This window comes from Lampris incognitus, chromosome 1 (genome assembly GCF_029633865.1).
Source record: "Lampris incognitus isolate fLamInc1 chromosome 1, fLamInc1.hap2, whole genome shotgun sequence".
Classification (NCBI taxonomy): Eukaryota; Metazoa; Chordata; class Actinopteri; order Lampriformes; family Lampridae; genus Lampris; species Lampris incognitus.
The window spans coordinates 103,182,376-103,200,348 of NC_079211.1; the positions used below are offsets into that span (position 1 = coordinate 103,182,376).

The 17,973-nt window shown below is 48.2% G+C and overlaps 1 protein-coding gene across 1 annotated transcript in view; it reads right to left on the minus strand.

Annotated features, from left to right (window-relative positions):
- The window catches only part of ksr2 (kinase suppressor of ras 2), a 240,865-nt gene that overhangs the window by 30,363 nt on the left and 192,529 nt on the right, over window positions 1–17,973 (minus strand). The window contains exons 15-16 of the mRNA XM_056289481.1: window positions 15,008–15,056; window positions 5,478–5,839 (exon numbers count right to left, since the gene is read on the minus strand). Coding sequence (XP_056145456.1) covers window positions 5,478–5,839; window positions 15,008–15,056 — 411 coding nt within the window. The remainder of the gene's footprint in view (window positions 1–5,477; window positions 5,840–15,007; window positions 15,057–17,973) is intronic.

Here is a 17,973-nt window from a genome sequence, read left to right on the forward strand (position 1 = left end):
AACTGAAAACACATGAACCATGGAGGAAAATCGAACACTCAAATGTCCTCATCTTCATAAACGTCAAATTCAAGAGCACTCTTAAAGAACAAGTAAACTCAAAAATACAGTTAGGAAGATAGAGCACAATATAAATAAAAAATTCAGGAAAGTGATTGAAACTAGAGCTCTTGTTTCCTGAGAAAATGCTGCGCACTAGACGTGAAATTCAAAGCAGTGCCAGGTAAACGTTTTGATTTCGGCAACACCCCCCCTTTTTTTCTCCCCAATTGTATCTGGCCCATTACCACACTCTTCTCAGCTGTCCCAGTCCCTGCTCCACCCCCTCTGCCGATCCGGGACGGGCTGCAGACTACCACATGCCTCTCTGATACATATGGAGTCACCAGCCACTTCTTTTCACCCGACAGTGTGGGGTTTCACCAGGGGGACATAGCGTGAGGGAGGATCATGCTATTCCCCCCAGTTCCACCCCACCCCCCCTCCGAACAGGCGCCCCGACCGACCACAGGAAGTGCTAGTGCAGCAACCAGGACATACATCCACAGCTGGCTTCCCACCTGCAGACATGGCCAATTGTGTCTGTAGAGACACCCGACCAAGCTAGAGGTAACATGGGGATTCGATACGGCGATCCCCATGTTGGTAGGCAACGGAATAGACAACTATGCTACCTGGACGCCCTTTGGCAACATCTTTTACATCAACTGTTGCAAAATCAACTGGGCGGCTTTTTGTTTTTCTTCATAGTGTAGCACATTTATTAACAAGCTGTTGCTCACAAGACTATCATGGAAGTTTAGTAGCTATGTTCATAGACAAAGTGAAATGCGATATTTTTTATGTGGGCCATAAAACAATTCCTACATTTCCTGGGAGATTTTGTGCCCGGGTGACAAACAGAATCCATAGCTAAACAAGTTTTCTGTTTTTTTCTCAAAAACATCTCCAGACTTTGGCCATTACTCTCAGACTCCTTGGCAGAAACCGTCATCCATGCCTTCATCACTTCCCATCTGGATTATTGCAATGGAGTCCTGTCTGGGACACCTAGCCAAGCCCTAGACAGGCTTCAGTATGTATAGAATTCAGCTGCCAGGGTGCTCACCCGCACCAAGCCCTGGCAACACATCACTCCCACCCTTGTCCATCTTGATGTCCACCACATGTCACCATGGGAAGATGGCGGTGCGAATTCATGTTTGCAATGGCCTCATCCACTACTGGTGTGGGAAGACGGAAGCGTCAATTTCCGTTTGTAGCGGCCTCACCCAGTACTGTCCATGCAGTGTCTTTGTCCATGTCTGTGTCTAACTTTGTCTTTGTTTGATGGCTGGGCAAGCTGGCACTGGATCGGCTAGGACAGCAGCTTGGTCTGCTGCATCCTGTGGGCCCAGGGACCACGGTCATGTCCGGAGCTGTGCCCGAAGAGGTAACACCAAGGGTGGTCCTACAGGACGCGGAAGCGGGGCAGGCTAAGCTAACCTCGCTAAGCTAACCTAAGCCATGCAGACCCGCAGTTCTGATAACACTGAGGGTGGTCTGGCGGCGGCCTCGCCTAGCATTGACTGTTTTTAGTGTCGTCGTGTGGAGTGCGGGGAGGTGTGTCGAAGGTGTCTGGCTGGGAGAGCTGGCATTGGCTGCTGGGAAAGCTAGTGTTGGATTGGCTGAGGGAGCCTGGTCTGCTGTGTCCAGTGGGCCCAAAGACCACGTCCTTGCCTGAAGCTGCGCTCGAAGAGGAAACACCGAGGGTGGTCTGACAAGATGCGGAAGCGGGTCAGGCTAAGCTCACTGCTAGCCCATGCAGACCAGCAGTTCTGACAGTCATCCTGGCTGGCGTTCGTTTTATTGGAAAGTGATTTGTTTTTTGTTTAGTTTGGATATATATGTTAGTTTGGATATATATATGTTCTGGTAGTTTTTGGACATGTGTTTTTATCTTTGTGTTGCACTGCTGTGGGCTGGGGGAAACGACATTTCATTTCATGTACGCAAAGTGTTCCTGATTCCCGATTCACTGGCTCTCGGTAAAATCTCAAATTTCTTATAAAATCCTCCTCCTCATATACAAATCCTTCCATGCCCATATGCCCCAGTACCTATCAGACCTCCTCAATCCCTATCTTCTGTTCCGGAATATGCGGTCCGCAGACACGGGCCTGCTTTCCATCCCCTACACCAGCCTGCAGACTTTTGGGGATAGAGCTTTTAGTGTGGCAGCCCCCACTCTTTGGAACTCTATTCCAGAAGAGATCCGCAAAGCTGCTTCTTTGGACAATTTTAAAAGACTACTGAAAACCTAACTTTTTACTAAGGCCTACGGTCTGTAGTCGTTTGGTCTTCATTTTAATCTTCTTTCTTTTTTTTTTAAATTTGTTCTTATCTACTGTAAAGCATCCTTGAAAGGCGCTATACAAAACTAAGTTGTTGTTAGGGAACGGAAGGCTGTTGTACCAGTATTGATTTGTTTTAACACAAGTTCAAGTCTAAAATTCACACTAAATGTTACGTTGTAACTAGTTAGTTCCAAAGTTAAATCATGTCCCTGTTCATTTGCAACATTGGCACTTAAACTACATCTTAACTAAGTGAACCCTTATCAAAGCACTGTCGCACACAATGACATACATAATAAATGATGGACGATTTCATGATTTCCAGCACTGAAACAATTTCAACCAGTCAAGAGAAATTCCTCGGATTGCTTACGTAAATTATCTGACATCATGTATGCTCGGCATATGAAAACTACGCGGCGATTTAGATTTGAAGCAATGGGATCGCAGGCCATTTCGTCAACCATTTTTACACCATTTTCCTGCGCTAAGGGAGACTACTTGTAGTCACTGCCTTCCAAATCACTTTACGCCATCATAACAGCAGACATTTTTTCAGCTTATGCGTTTTGTTGCTACTATACTGAAGAATTACACCGGTGGAGTTTCTCACCAACGAGCCGTCGTGACGACACGCACTGGTTTTCAGCAGACCGAAAGGCGCCCCTAGTGTCATTAGAACAGCAATACAAAACGTTAACTTTCAACGCTCAAACACAACAGACTTTTCTTGTGGCCCATCAATATTACAAACTACCAACCCATGTATGTATTTAAATTACATTTTGTATTCCTTTGTTAGATACACAGGAGTTTGGAAAAAGATATTTGTGTATGTGTGTGTGTATGTGTGTGTGTGGGGGGGTGTTGTTAGTTGTAACCCCTCTGTCTTTTATAACACCCTCATGTCAGTCACTTCTGGCTTTGCACACACTACTACTGTCCCAGAGGCGATAGAAGTTACAGGTGGTGATACAACTTCACCACCTGTTTTTGTATGGGTTTTGATGACATAAACTGTAATGAAATCTACGAACAGCAGTGCTTAAATTTAAGTTAGAGGCTAAATTGCAAGCATTATCCAACTGACCAAGTAAAGCGCACAAAAAATAATAACTATTCATTACTACACCTAAATATTAGAAGCTTAAATAAACATCATGACAAATTAGTCTCTTTTCTGTCCAGTATAGGCTGTAGTTTTGATGTAATTGGCTGCAGTGAGACGTGGCTCAATGATAGGTCTTATGTAGATATCTTAAACCTAGATGTTCATAAACTATATAATAAAAACAGAATAGGCAGAACAGGTGGTGGAGTATGTCTGTATGGGAGTTATGGACACTCAGTGAATGTCTGTGATGATATTATCATTGAAGATGATCACTCCGACTCTCTCATTGAGATAAATATAAACATGGTAAAAATCTTATTATTGGTGTGATTTATCGACCCCCAGATTCCAATCTTGACACCTGCAGGCTTAAACTGGAAGAAATTTTATATTCCATAAACAGAAATAACAAAGATTGTACTATTCTTGGGGATTTCAATGTTGACATTTCTAAAGAGGATACTGCAAAAAATGATTTTATTAACACATTATACTCCTCTTTCTTCCCCACCATAAACACTTTTACCAGAGTAACAAAAATCAGCAAATCTATCATTGATGACTTCATCACAAATATTCATGATGCCTGTATTGACTCGGGTGTAGTGCTTTCTGACATTTCAGATCATTTTCCTATTGTGTTATTCATTGATCTTGCTAAGACTACAGCTTTAAGTCCTAAAACAAAAGTTAAAGGCCTAAATGAGAAAACACTGCTACAATTATGTGAAAACCTGTGAACCATAACATGGGAAGATTCACCATAACATGGGACTCAGTCTATGATTGTAAAGATCCAGATACTGCTCTAATTGTAAAGATCCAGATACTGCTCTAATAAGTGAAAGAACAGACTCCATTGAACGCATCATACCCAAAACAATCATCAGCAGTACAAGCAGTACAATAGATCACAATTTCTGGCCTACAAAGGGAATCTTAAAATCCATCAAACATAAGAACAAACTTTATAAACGCTACTTTAAAACCCCTAATGATACTAATAAGGAACAATATACCATCCATCCATCCATTCATTAGCCGAACCGCTTATCCAGCTCTCAGGGTCGTGGGGATGCTGCACCCTATTCCAGCAGTCATTGGGCGGCAGGCCAGCAGACTCCCTGGGCAGGCCGCCAGGCCATCACAGGGCCCACACACACACACACACACACACACCTAGGGACAATTTAGTATGGCCGAGTCACCTGACTTGCATGTCTTTGGACTGTGAGAGGAAACCAAAGCCCCCAGAGGAAACCCACGCAGACACGGGAAGAACATGCAAACACCATACAGAGAACAACCTGTGATGACCCACCAAGGTTGGACTACTCTGGGGCTCGAATCCATGGCCTTCTTGCTGTGAGGCGACCGCACTAACCACTATGCCACCATGCCGCCAGGAACAATATACCAAATACCGAAATAAACTTACACATATTATATGAAATAGTAAGAGAAATTATTACACAGAACTCATTAAAGCATCACAAGGGGATTCAAAGAAATCTTGGAAGGTTTTAAACAAAGTCCTAAGCCGGGTCGCCAAAATGCTGTACTTCCTGACACCAAGATTATACAAAATGCCAATAGCCAGCAAAAATATTAATAATGCTGATATTAGCAATACTGATCTTGCTAATAACTTTAACAATAATTTTATTTATATATGTATAAATTGAATTTTTTCAAATTTGTGTGAAATAAAGTTCAAAGTTAAGTTGTGTCTGATTTAAAAAGGAAACCTTCTTATGGAGCCACTCAGACGCTCAAGTACTGCCTAAGCATGAGGCACCAAAAGCTTGGCCACTGAGTTTACAGTACATTGATTGGGCGTGTAGCTGAATCTAATCAGCAGAAGGTGTGCTGAACAGAAAATGGTTATAGGGAAAGGTAAGGGAGAGTGGTAGATATACTCATGACATCTTTAAAAACATTTGAACAGCGCACAAGGTTTAACTAATGAACTTAAAGGAATGCTTCGTTTCCAAGGCCAAACGAATATCAATCACCAGCGGTCTTACCTGGTGATGATTGCCAGATGTGGTGGGCTCATGCAGGCCCCCATGAACAGCACCACATTCTCATGACGTGTGTTACGGTAGGCCATCACTTCCCGCTTGAATGCCTTGAGCTGGTCCTCATTGTCACGCTCTATATCAATCAAGCGGATTGCCACCTCGCCATGCCAGCGTCCATGGAAAACCTGTCCAAAACGTCCCTTCCCGATCATCTCACCAATCTCCAGCTGCTCAAAGGGGATGTCCCACTCCTGCAGGAAGATGCTGGTCTGGCTGGCCTTACGGGGGAAGTTGCGGGTGGACAGGAGGGAGAGGTTCATCTCCTCGAACTCGTCGCCTGAGTCTTCATCGTTTCCCTCCTCATTCTGGGTTGAGGTGAGATGAAACCGATGTAGCTGTTATACTAAAGCTACTTAATGAATGAACAACTGCATTTCAAAAAGCACTAAACTAGTCTTAGGACAAAAACCATAATGAAATAACTGCATTTCATTCATGATTTCATCACATTACAGTACGGGCCAGCCATATTGTAATGTGACGACTGGCCCAACCCAGGCACTGAGGATGCACAAGCCTGTGCATTCTTAGTACCAGTCCCAATCCTGGATAAATGGGAAGGGTTGCGTCAGGAAGGGCATCCAGTGTAAAACTTTTGCCAAATCAAATATGCAGATCATAAATCAGATTTCCGTACAGGAGCAGTCGAGGCCCGGGTTACTGGTGCCTGTGGAAACTGCAATGGTTGGGTGAAGGAAAAGGAGAGGGGGAAGGCATATTCAGAGGCAGAGGAGAAAGAGAGGGAATGTGGAGGTGAGAGTCAGAACTTTGAATGTTGGCACTACGACTGGTAAAGGGAGAGAGCTGGCTGATATGTTGGGGAGAAGGAAGGTATATGTGCAAGAGACCAGGTGGAAGGGGAGTAAGGCCAGGAGCATTGGGTTCAAACTCTTCCACCATGGTGTGGATGGGAGGAGATATGGGGTAGGGGTGATTCTGAAGGAAGAGTATGTCAAGGATGTGTTGGAGGTGAAGACAGTGTCAGACAGAGTGATGAGTATGAAGCTGGAAACTGAAGGTGTGATGATGAATGTTATCAGTGCATATGACCCGCAAGTTGGGTGTGGGATGGAAGAGAAAGAATAATTCTGGAGTGAGTTGGATGAAGTGGTGGAGAGTGCACCCAAGGAGGAAAGAGTGGTGATTGGATTGGACTTCATTGGGCATGTTGGTGAAGGGAACAGACGTGATGAGGAGGTGATGGGCAGGTATGGTGTCAAGGAGAGGAATGTGGAAGGACAGATGGTGGTGGATTTTGCAAAAAGGATGAATAAGGTTGTGATGAACATGTATTTCAAGAAGAGGGAGGGACACAGGGTGATGTATAAGAGTGGAGGAAAGTGCATACAGGTGGACTATATCTTATGTAGAAGGTGTGATCTGAAAGGGATTGGAAACTGCAAGGTGGTGACGGGAGAATGTAGCTAGGCAGCATTGGATGGTGGTCTGTAGGATGACTTTGGAGATCAAGAAGAGGAAGAGTGAAGGCAGCGCGAAGGATCAAATGGTGGAAGTTGAAGAAGGAAGACTGTTATGTGGCGTTCAGGGAGGAGTTAAGACAGGCACTGGGTGGTAATGAACAGTTGCCGGATGGCTGGGTAACCACTGCAGAAATAGTGAGGGAGACAGCTAGAAAGGTACTTGGTGTGTGATCTGGACAGAGGAAGGAAGAAAAGGAGACTTGGTGGTGGAATGAGGAAGTACAGCAAAGTATACAGAAGAAGAGGCTGGCAAAGAAGTGGGATAGTCAGAGAGATGAAGAAAGTAGAAAAGAGTACAAGGAGATGCGGTGTAAGGGACCGAGCTGGGAAGGATGTGCAGCAGGTTAGAGGCAAGATTGAAATGATCTGGACATGTGCGGAGGAGAGATTCTGGGTATATTGGGGGAAAGGATGCTAAATATGGAGCTGCCAGGCATGAGGAAAAAAGGAAGGCCAAAGAGGAGGTTTATGGATGTGTTGAGGGAGGACATCCAGGTGGCTGGCATGAGAGAAGAAGATGCAGAGGACAGGAAGAAATGGGAACAGATGATCTGCTGTGGCGACCCCTAACAGGAGCAGCCGAAAGTAGTAGTACTAGCAGACAGTGTGCCTGGCCCAAGTGTGAATGGAAGCCCTTAGATATAACAATATAGTACCACGCTACGCTGCCAGAACACCTAGCACCCTTTGGATTGAGCTACACAGGACCAGATAACTAAAGCAGCTGTTCTGCGAGTACTAAGTAACTGTAGCTTTTATGCTAGAACCACATAACGGATGTGGCTGTATGCTGGCTATGCAAATTACAGATTTACAAGTTTATGCTTTCAAATCTCCACTTACTGTACATAGATATAAGAATACTGTGAAACTCACAGCAACATTAAAAGAGATTATCAGTAAATGCTCTCAAGATACCTGGTCCCCTTTTTTTGCACTTTGTTTAGAGTCGTTCCCTCTCCACAATTGCCCCATTTAAATATAAATTCTCCATTTCTGAGCCCAGACCTTGTTCTGGAAAATTTCAGACAAAAACGTTACTGATTGCTTCAGTTCTGAGAGGCTGGACTCGCTGAATCTCTTCACTAGGCTTCATTACAGTCCAATGCAGCAATTGTTTAAGCCTTCAAAAATTGTGATATATGTCCTTTTCAAGACCGGACGTGCCGGGGAGGCAGCTCGGGGTGGTGTAACGACAACAGGACCCCCCCTCCTACGGGAGACACCAGGCGACCGTCCGATGGCGTTGGCCCGATAGAACTCCTCCAGGAGTGCGGGGTCGGCCAGGTAGGACCGGGGAACCCAGCTGCGGTCCTCGGGCTCATAGCCAACCCAGTCCACCAGGTATTGGTACCCACGCCCCCGGCGGTGTATGGCGAGCAGCCGGTCGACATCCCAGACCATGTCACCACCGTCGAGGACCCTGGGGGGTGGAGGAGCTTGGACAGGGGGAGACAGGGGGCTGGAGGCTACCGGTTTGAGGCGCGAGACATGGAAGACGGGATGGATCTTGAGTGAGGTGGGGAGATGGAGACGCACCGCCGATGGGTTGACGATGCGGTCGATGGTGTAGGGACCGACGTAGTGGGGAGCCAGCTTCCGGTTGAGGGTAGGGAGGGGCAGGTCCCGGGCCAGGAGCCATACCCTCTGGCCAGGTCGATAAGCTGGGGCCAGCACTCTCCGCTGGTTGGCGCTGCGTCGGGCCTGCTCTGTAGCTCGCAACATAGCGGCCCGGGCGGTCTTCCAAACGTGCCGACATCGGCGGAGATGGGCCCTCGTGGACGGGACCACCACCTCCAACTCCTGATGGGGGAACAGAGGGGGTTGATAGCCAAGGGAACACTGGAAGGGGGCCAAACCAGTAGCCGAACTCTCCATGGAGTTGAGCGAGTACTCCACCCAGGGCAGGTACTTGCTCCAGGAGGCGGGTGTTGCTGGTGGTAATGCAACGCAAAGCCGCCTCCAGGGCTTGATTGGCCCGCTCTGCCTGCCCATTGGTCTGGGGGTGATACCCGGAGGAGAGGCTGACCGTGGCCCCAATCCCATTACAGAAGGCCTGCCACACCTTAGAAGTGAACTGGGGACCACGGTCAGAGACAATGTCCAGGGGAATCCCATGGGGTCGGATGATGTGGGAGACGAGAAGGTCCGCCGTCTTGGCTGCAGAGGGGAGTTTGGTGAGGGCAACAAAGCGGACGGCCTTGGAAAACCGGTCGACAATGGTCAGAATGGTGTCATTGCCTTGGGACACAGGCAGGCCAGTTACAAAGTCCAAGGCAATGTGGGACCAAGGTCGGCCGGGGACAGGAAGGGGGCGCAGGAGACCTGCTGGAGGGCGATGGAGAGCCTTGCCGCGGGCGCAGGTGGTGCAGGCAGCCACGAACTCTCTGGTGTCTGCCTCCATGGTGGGCCACCAGAAACCCCTGCGGATGAAGGCCGCCGTTCGGTGGACACCGGGGTGGCAGGCAAAACGGCTGGAGTGGCCCCACTCCAGCACCTGGGGCCGGACAGAGGGAGGCACAAATAGCCGGTTCCGGGGTCCATTGCCTGTGTCGGGATGGGCGCGCTGGGCCCTTCTCACCACCGATTCGATGGCCCAGGTGACGACACCCACCACCCGGGCCGGGGGAAGGATGGTGTCTGGGGTGTCAGGGGACCCCTCGGGAAACAGACGGGAGAGGGCGTCTGCCCTGACGTTCTTGGTGCCCGGGCGGTAGGTGAGGGTGAAGTCGAACCGGCTGAAGAAGAGAGCCCAGCGCGCCTGCCTGGGGTTGAGCCTCTTAGCCGTCCGCACGTAGGTCAGGTTCTTGTGATCGGACCATACGATGAACGGCTGCCCTGCTCCCTCCAGCCAGTGTCTCCACTCCTCAAGGGCGGCGTGGACAGCCAGCAACTCCCTGTTGCCGATGTCATAGTTCTTCTCCGCAGGACTGAAACGCCGGGAGAAGAAGGCGCACGGGTGGATCTTCTGGTCCTCCTCCGACCGCTGGGAGAGGACGGCTCCGATGCCCGTGTCCGATGCGTCCACCTCCACGATGAACTGCCTGGACGGGTCCGGGTGGGCGAGCACCGGAGCCGTTGTGAACAGCCTCTTCAGGGCTGAGAAGGCGGCCTCTGCCTCCGAGGTCCAGGAGAAGGGGCGGAGGGTGGAGGTGAGTGCAGTGAGGGGGGCGGCCACACGGTTGAACCCCCTGATGAAGCGCCGGTAGAAGTTTGCAAACCCCAGGAAGCGCTGGAGTTGCGTCCTGTTAGTGGGCCGTGCCCACTCCTCCACCGCTCGGGTCTTCCTGGGGTCGGTGCGGACGAGCCCCTTCTCCACGATGTGGCCAAGGAACTCCACGGAGGCGGAGTGGAACACGCACTTCTCGGCTTTCACGAAGAGCCTGTTCTCCAGCAGCCGTTGGAGGACCAGGCGGACATGCTGGTGGTGTTCCTCCTCAGTCCTGGAGAACACGAGGATGTCATCCAGGTACACCACCACGAACGTGTTCAGCATGTCCCGGAGCACATTGTTGACCAACGCCTGGAAGATGGCCGGGGCGTTGGTGAGGCCGAAGGGCATAACGAGGTACTCGAAATGCCCTAGGTGGGTGTTGAAGGCCGTCTTCCATTCATCCCCTTCCCGGATGCGCACCAGGTGGTACGTGCTGCGCAGGTCTAGCTTGGTGAACACCGTGGCGTAAGTGAGTGGCTCGAACGTGGAACTCATAAGGGGGAGTGGATATTTATTTTTCACCGTGATGTCATTTAACATTCGATAATCTATGCAAGGCCTCAGGCTGCCCTCCTTCTTTGCCACAAAAAAGAAGCCCGCTGCCACCGGGGAAGACGAAGGCCCTATGATTCCTGAGGCCAGGGACTCTGTGATATAATTGCGCATAGCCTCCTTCTCCGGGATGGAGAGGTTATACAACCGACCGGTGGGAAGGGCGGCCCTGGGAAAGAGATCTATGGCACAATCATAGGGACGGTGAGGGGGGAGGGAAAGTGCACTGTCCTTACTAAATACAGGAGCTAAATCGTGATAAATGGGAGGAACACCAGTGAGATCCGTGGGAGGAGGCACGGGTCTGAGGCCGCTGGATGGGGAGTGGGCGGAGCGAAGGCAGTTGGCATGACATGCAACGCTCCAACCCAAAATCCGCCCAGTAGACCAAGAGATGTAGGGATCGTGCCGTTCCAACCACGGTCTTTCTAACACCAGGGGCGCTGTGGGGGCGTGCAAAACCAAAAAACACATAGCTTCCACATGATTACCCGAAAGAGTGAGGGTGAGGGAAGCAGTGCTGTGTGTGATCTTACCAAGTGAACGACCATCTAGGGCTTGGGCTGTGAGGGGTGTGTATAGGGGGACGAGTGGAATGCCGGCCTGCCGGGCCAGCGAGATGTCCATCAAACACTCGTCCGCCCCCGAATCCAGGAGTGCACCAATAGACAGTGAGTCGTTACCCCAGGTGAGAGTGACTGGGAAAAGCTGGTTGTGCTCCTTCTTGGGCTGGGGCTGAGGAAGGGTCGTCAGGCTCACTAGGACACCCCTCGCTAGTGAACCCGGTCTTTTGGGCAAGTCGGGCAGGCCTTTATGTAGTGGCCCGACCTCCCGCAGTAGAGGCAGAGGTGGTCACGCATCCTCTGCTCCCTAACCTCCAGCGGGAGCCGTGACCGACCCAACTGCATGGGCTCCTCCTCCGGCCTGGATCCAGAAGCCACCCAGGCTTGCGAGGGTGGATAGAGCCCACGGGACGCTGACCCAGGGAAGGCACTGGTAGAACGGACGGGGGTTGGTCTATGGGAGGGGCCAGTGCGCGGGGTGCGTTCCTGGCGCCGCTCCCGCAGCCGTTCGTCCATCAGGAGGGCGACGAGCTCGTTGAAGGAGGCAGGGCGGTCCCGAACGATGAGATCTTTGATGGGCTCGCTCAGCCCCCTCCTGTACGCGCTCTTGAGCGCAGTGTCATCCCACCCATTGTCTGCCGCGAGTATCCTCACCTCCAAGGAATAATCTGCCACCGACCTGGCTCCCTGCTGGATGGAATGGAGGCGGCTGGCAGCGTCCTGCCCGTCAGCTGGGTGGTCGAACACCAGATTGAACTTGTGGCGGAAGGCACCATAGTCCGAGGCGAGCCACTCGGTATGGCCAACCGCCGCTATGGCCCAGCTGAGGGCTTTGCCGGTGAGGAGGGACATAACAAGGGCTACCTTGGTCTCTCCTGTCCTATACCTGGCTGGCTGGTGTTTGAACAGGAGCTCACACTGACCAAGGAAACCCCTGCACAGCTCGAACTCCCCACCGAAGGCCTTGGGGCAGGGGAGGTTAGGCTCGCACCGGGGGTCCAGTGGGGGTTGACTCGGAGGAGGGGGAACGTCGGGACCAGGAACGGGGAAACCGGAGGCCGAGCTGGGGGCAGAGACCGGGGCCAGAGCAGGGTGGTCGCTCATCCTGGAGACCACTGTTAGAGTGCAGCGATCTGCGCGGAGAGGGCGTCTAACGCGCTCATTGCGGCCTGGGAGCCGGACTGAAGATTGCTGATCTCTCCGGTGACACGGGTGAAGGCAGTAGTAAGCTCTGAGTGGAGAGAGGCAAGTTGGCAGCTGTGACTTCTTACTACTGCCTCTAGGGGGACGGGGCTCTAGGGCGTCACAGGGACCGTCTGCTCCTTGGGTTTGCCTGGGTCCATAATGGCTCCGACGTTCTGTTATGCTCACGCACCAGAACCCAACCCGTGTGGTGAAACCCAAGACAGACAGACACAGGATGACTTCAAAATCCAAAAAGGTGGTGTTATTGTGGGAGGGGAATGTATGGTGCGAAAAACGTTCTGTTAGTGGGATGTGTGAATAAACTATGTATGGTGTCCCGTGGTTTGCGTGTATAACTATGTGTGAGTGTTTTTAGCCTATGTGTGGTGTGGTATGTAAATGACCAGGAGGTGTTGAAATAATGTGTGTGCACCTGGCAAAAAAGTCCAGTCCGTGATCCAAGAGGGGTTGTCCGAGGAAGTCCGGGTCCGAGATCCGGGAAGTCGAGTCCGAAAGGAAGGGTCCAGGTAGAGGGACAAGGGGGGAGATCGCAGGAGAGGTCCGGGGAAAAACGTGAAGGTCGCTGGGGACGAGGGAGACGCGGGGAGCCGTGGAAGTCGCGGAGAGAGAGTCGCAGGGTTCAGTACGTCGAAGCACGGAGTGGTGTTCTGGGAGACTTCTTGTAGAGGGCTGCCTGACTGCCACAGGTGTGCCTGATGGATGATGGCAAACACCTGGTGCAGTGCAGCTCTCGTCTCCTCAGAGCGCGAGTCGAGCGCTCGGATGTTTCCGGCACGTCCGAGCTGGGGGAGTGGCTTGAACGTGCCAGGGAGGCAGCTCGGGGCAGTGTAACCACAACACCTATAACACCATCATAGACCTGTGTCTCTGTGTTGGTGCGTCCCTGGTAGTGACTGTCTCAAACCATGTGTCATGTTGTATTTTTTTTCATCAAAATACGCAAGTGTATAAAATGAGCTCTCCATTTCTGAAAAGGATACACATCATAGTTTTTGACAGCTTCCCAGTTGGACTGTGTTGAAACCCAGCGAGTAGCTTCAGCACAGTGGTTTCTCAAGTTCCTCGGTAGTGAAACGATTGCTCAAGTTTTTGACCGAATAATTCTACATGACACCTGACAACGTCTTAATGAGATCTACCCTTTAACATCTGGAAAGTGTCGACATTTAGAGTGGACATTTTCTGTTACAACGTCACAGCAAGAAATCCCAACATGAAGTAACCTGTTCTGCCTGTCCTGTCCAGTCTTGTCTTGTTTAAATTGCATCTGATTACGGCTGAACAATGACTGGGATTTCACTCCTACCTAAAACGACCATGGGTGGTCAACATGACTGCCGGTTTTTAAACTCTATATTCTGTCAAGATAAATACCCAATTGAGATATTAATGCATTGCATATGTTAGTATGTCTGTTAGGAAACGACTGACACCAAAATTAACAACTATAATACTATTTTTAAACAAGTTAAACTTCAGAGAGACATGGTCGAACTTAAATAGCAAAACTGAAAAAGTGAAAATATTACCTGATAAACAAAAAGGAAACACATATTGCTAATCTAACAAACGTACAAGGCTTATAAAACATGAAATGTAAAAAAATAACTGAAAACAAATATTGAAACAGTCCCAAACAACGACTGGAACTTAAAAACTACTAGCACAACCGTGGACCGTCAAAATGACTGCCGCGGTTTTTAAACTCTATATTCTGTCAAGATAAATAACCATTTGAGATATTAATGCATTACATATGTTAGTATGTCTGTTAAGAAACGATGGACACCAAAATGAACATTTTGATAACTTTTAATACTATTTTTCAAACAATTTAAAATGACCGCTGTCCAACACCTGTAAATACTGCAACGCGTTGGTGGTAGTCACGGTGCATCTGACATGGCGTCTGTAACCAGACATGTTGGCAATAATCAAAAATCAAGTTTAGACTATTTCTCTGCACTGGAGAACGCTAGTGTGTTTCGAGGACAGAGTGATGAATTTTGCAAGGAAATGATGCGACCAAAACACGTCATAAATAGTGACATGGCGCGCACGATCACGTGCAAATTACAAGCGGACATTTTGACTGCTCATGGTCGTTTTAGGTAGATCTTATCATACTTTTTTTGTGCAATTGATTTAAAAATAATTTTAATGCAAATATATGCAATTTAGGAACATTCAGGGAGCGGCAGGCTTGTATTTTTTTTAATTTTTTTTTTTTGCACAAAGTTATTAAACTTTGAAAATCCAAAACGGTCATGATGACCGTCTTGGTCGTTCTAGTATTCACAATCCCTTTTTTTAATTGTTGGAATGTCTGAAAATTTTATTATATTATCAACTAAAAAAAAAAACAGTTAAATAAGATATTACAATGAGTTAACATGACAAATGCTACACCAGTAAAATGAAAACTTAGTGTGGACAATCAAAACGGGAGCAACTCACATCTGATGTTGGCTCGACTTCAATTTGTAGTAAAGGGTTACCTTCGTTTCTGCAAGCAGGAAGAAAATTTGTTGAGAAATGTAGGCAGAAAAAGGTGCAACACCCTATTTGTGTGAACACTGTCACCAAAAAACATGGATATCGGTGGCACAATAATGAACCCACTTCCCTGTGTCCAACCCCTCTCCCTCGAACCACCTTACAGGCTGGCAGTCAGCATGTGACCTTTCACTACCTGTGGTGTGTTAGCGCTTCCTCGCTAAACAATCCCAGACAATAGGCAAAGCTTGCTGATAAGGTGGCGTATAAAATAAGTGATTCCAGCAGAGCAGAGGGCCCTTGTCGACTGCCCCCTCTCTGTCCTAATGAGTGGATCACGCAGAGTGCTGGGGCCCAAGAGAGGCCCTCATTAACCCAGAGAGGAGGCCATTAAGGCCAGGGAATATGCTGGCTGCTGCCGCAGGAGCATACAAACATGAAGAAGGAAGGACACATTGTCATAATTAAATCTGAGGAATACGGGTTTCATAATGGCACTAATATATTTATATTTGTCAAAAGGCAGAAAACGGAGAGAAAGAGCGAGAGAGAGAGCGAGAGAGACGGGGAAACTGCACAGAAAGGGAAGGATGTTAGGATTAGCAAAGAGAGCGGGAGAGAGAGCGAGCGATATGAGGGAGAGTGAACGAGACAGAGAAACTGGCTTTTATTGCCAGTTTATGAGCGTGTTTCTATTTCCATTAAAAAAAAAGATTTATGGGTTAATCTGAGTGTTTAGCTACAGTTAGCTGCCGTAACGAGGGACTCACCCAGGTAAATTTTCCTGGCATGATTAATGAAAATAGGGAGAAGGCAAGGTAAATAATGTGACACTTTTATTGTTCCCAGAGGGGGAACTCCCTTTTCCCTTGACACCCTGTGCAGGATCAGCAGCAGAACAGAGCCAAGGGAGCGGAGAGAAGGGTTGGCGTGATGCTAGAGGATGCAGCGGCAGGGCCCACGCTGACCGACACAGGACTTTGAAGGAGAGCCTTGGCTCACCATAATACTATGCTATTTATATCCCTTCTGCTTCTATGCACAAATCCACAGAGCAATATGTGGTCACTGAACGGCTTGATTCACATGAAATTAATGCCACGGCCTCCTCGGTCAATGGGTCTCCAACCAACCGAACACTTTGTGGGAGACGCTGGAATCTTCTGTCAGGCAGCTCTCTCCAGCAATGCCAACCCAAAACGTGTCACACTCTGCACAGTTTAAGATACTTTTAAAAAATTTGGCACACACAGACTCAGTGGCAGCTCATGTTGCCCTATTAACACACTAATTTGCTCACTTTTAATTTGGTTCTTGCTTATCATAGTCTCCATAAATGTTATTCCATTATAATTCTGTTTTCCTCTTTCAATGTTGTATTCTGTAAATTGTGTAAACACAACATCCATTGCATGTTATCCATCTTGGGAGAGAGATCTCTCCTCTGTTGCTCTCCCTGAGGTTTCTTCCTATTTTTTCCTCCCTGTTAAAGGTTTTTTTTTTTAGGGAGTTATTCCTTATCCGATGCGAGGGTCTAAGGAGGATGTTGTGTTGCTGTAAAGCCCATTGAGGCAAATTTGTAATTTGTGATATTGGGCTATACAAATAAAATTGACTTGACTCTTCAACACATCGCTTAATGTAATGATTCAATGGACAAACCCCCCCAGAAGAACTGAAATGGCTTTAGGGTTGACGAAAGCACAAACTGCAAGTTTTAACTTAAATCACTAAATGCAAAAACAGTAAATACTGCCATTCTATCCAATTATTTATAGGCCTCACTGTAATGTATGTCCACTCTTGGCTGGCTTTGCTCCCTTGACTGTGATCTTAGGTATTAAGCCAAACCATTAGGCTGTCTCCATCTTTTGGTCCATTTTGTAATGTCAGGGTAAAGCTGACAGTCTGCACTTTAACCTCGTGATGATGATGCCATTTCAAAATGGGTACGTTGCCAAGACATCAAACTGCACCGCAAAATGCAGTTGTATCCAAACACTTAACTGTAATGGACGCAAACCAGTGGTGGTCTTTGCCCTTGGTGCTTTAAATGCAATCCTTACAATGTGCCTGTCTCTATCACGGCTTTTCGAAGATTGCGTATCGTGTTGATATTTGAAAAAGGGAAATAAAATATTACGTTATATACTATCGATTAACCGTCATCGTATTGAAACACAAGACCATATTTCATCAAAATTAACCATCAACCTATGGATGGCGACTCCTTTGCCTTGTTCCTTTGTGATGGATCGAGGTTCTAATCTAATTAACATCTGGGTCAAAAGGCATCTTGAGTCTCCCCAAACTTTTTTCCACTTGTTTTTCTGCGACTACTATCTTCCTCAGAGACCCGGGTGGAAATCCAGTTGGCATCCCAACTGTAGCGTAAACTGAAGGCCATGCTAACATTAGCCCCTCTGTAGGCATCATGTCTGCTCTCTGCGCTGAAATTGTCACCCAAATGTCTTTGCTCCAGTAACTTTCCGGGGGGCCTCTGACCAATGGCCACGGAAAGAGAATAAGATAACAGGCAGAAGGAAGTGAAAGAGTGAACGAAAGATAGAATGTGAGAGCAAGAGAGAAATGAGGGACAGGAAGGATCACGTTGATTTTTTGCAAATAATGTTTTTACTGGCGAGCAAGCACGCCCATCCACAGTATCTTCTTCTATTTCTACATTTATTTGAGCCGAGTTCCTGTTCTCATTTATGTTGGAGTATATTCTTAATTCAAAACGGTTCTGGTAGTAACTATACTTTTTAAACATGTAACTTTTATTTTTTTAATTTTCATGGAAATTTATGGGTGAACATTCAGATTCGCTAGGGTGGATACTTGGAAGCTGCTGTTAGCCAGATGACACATTTCCCCCCAGACAGCGTCCTTTCGCTTTTCCAAGTTTGTTTTCCGAGGAAGTCATC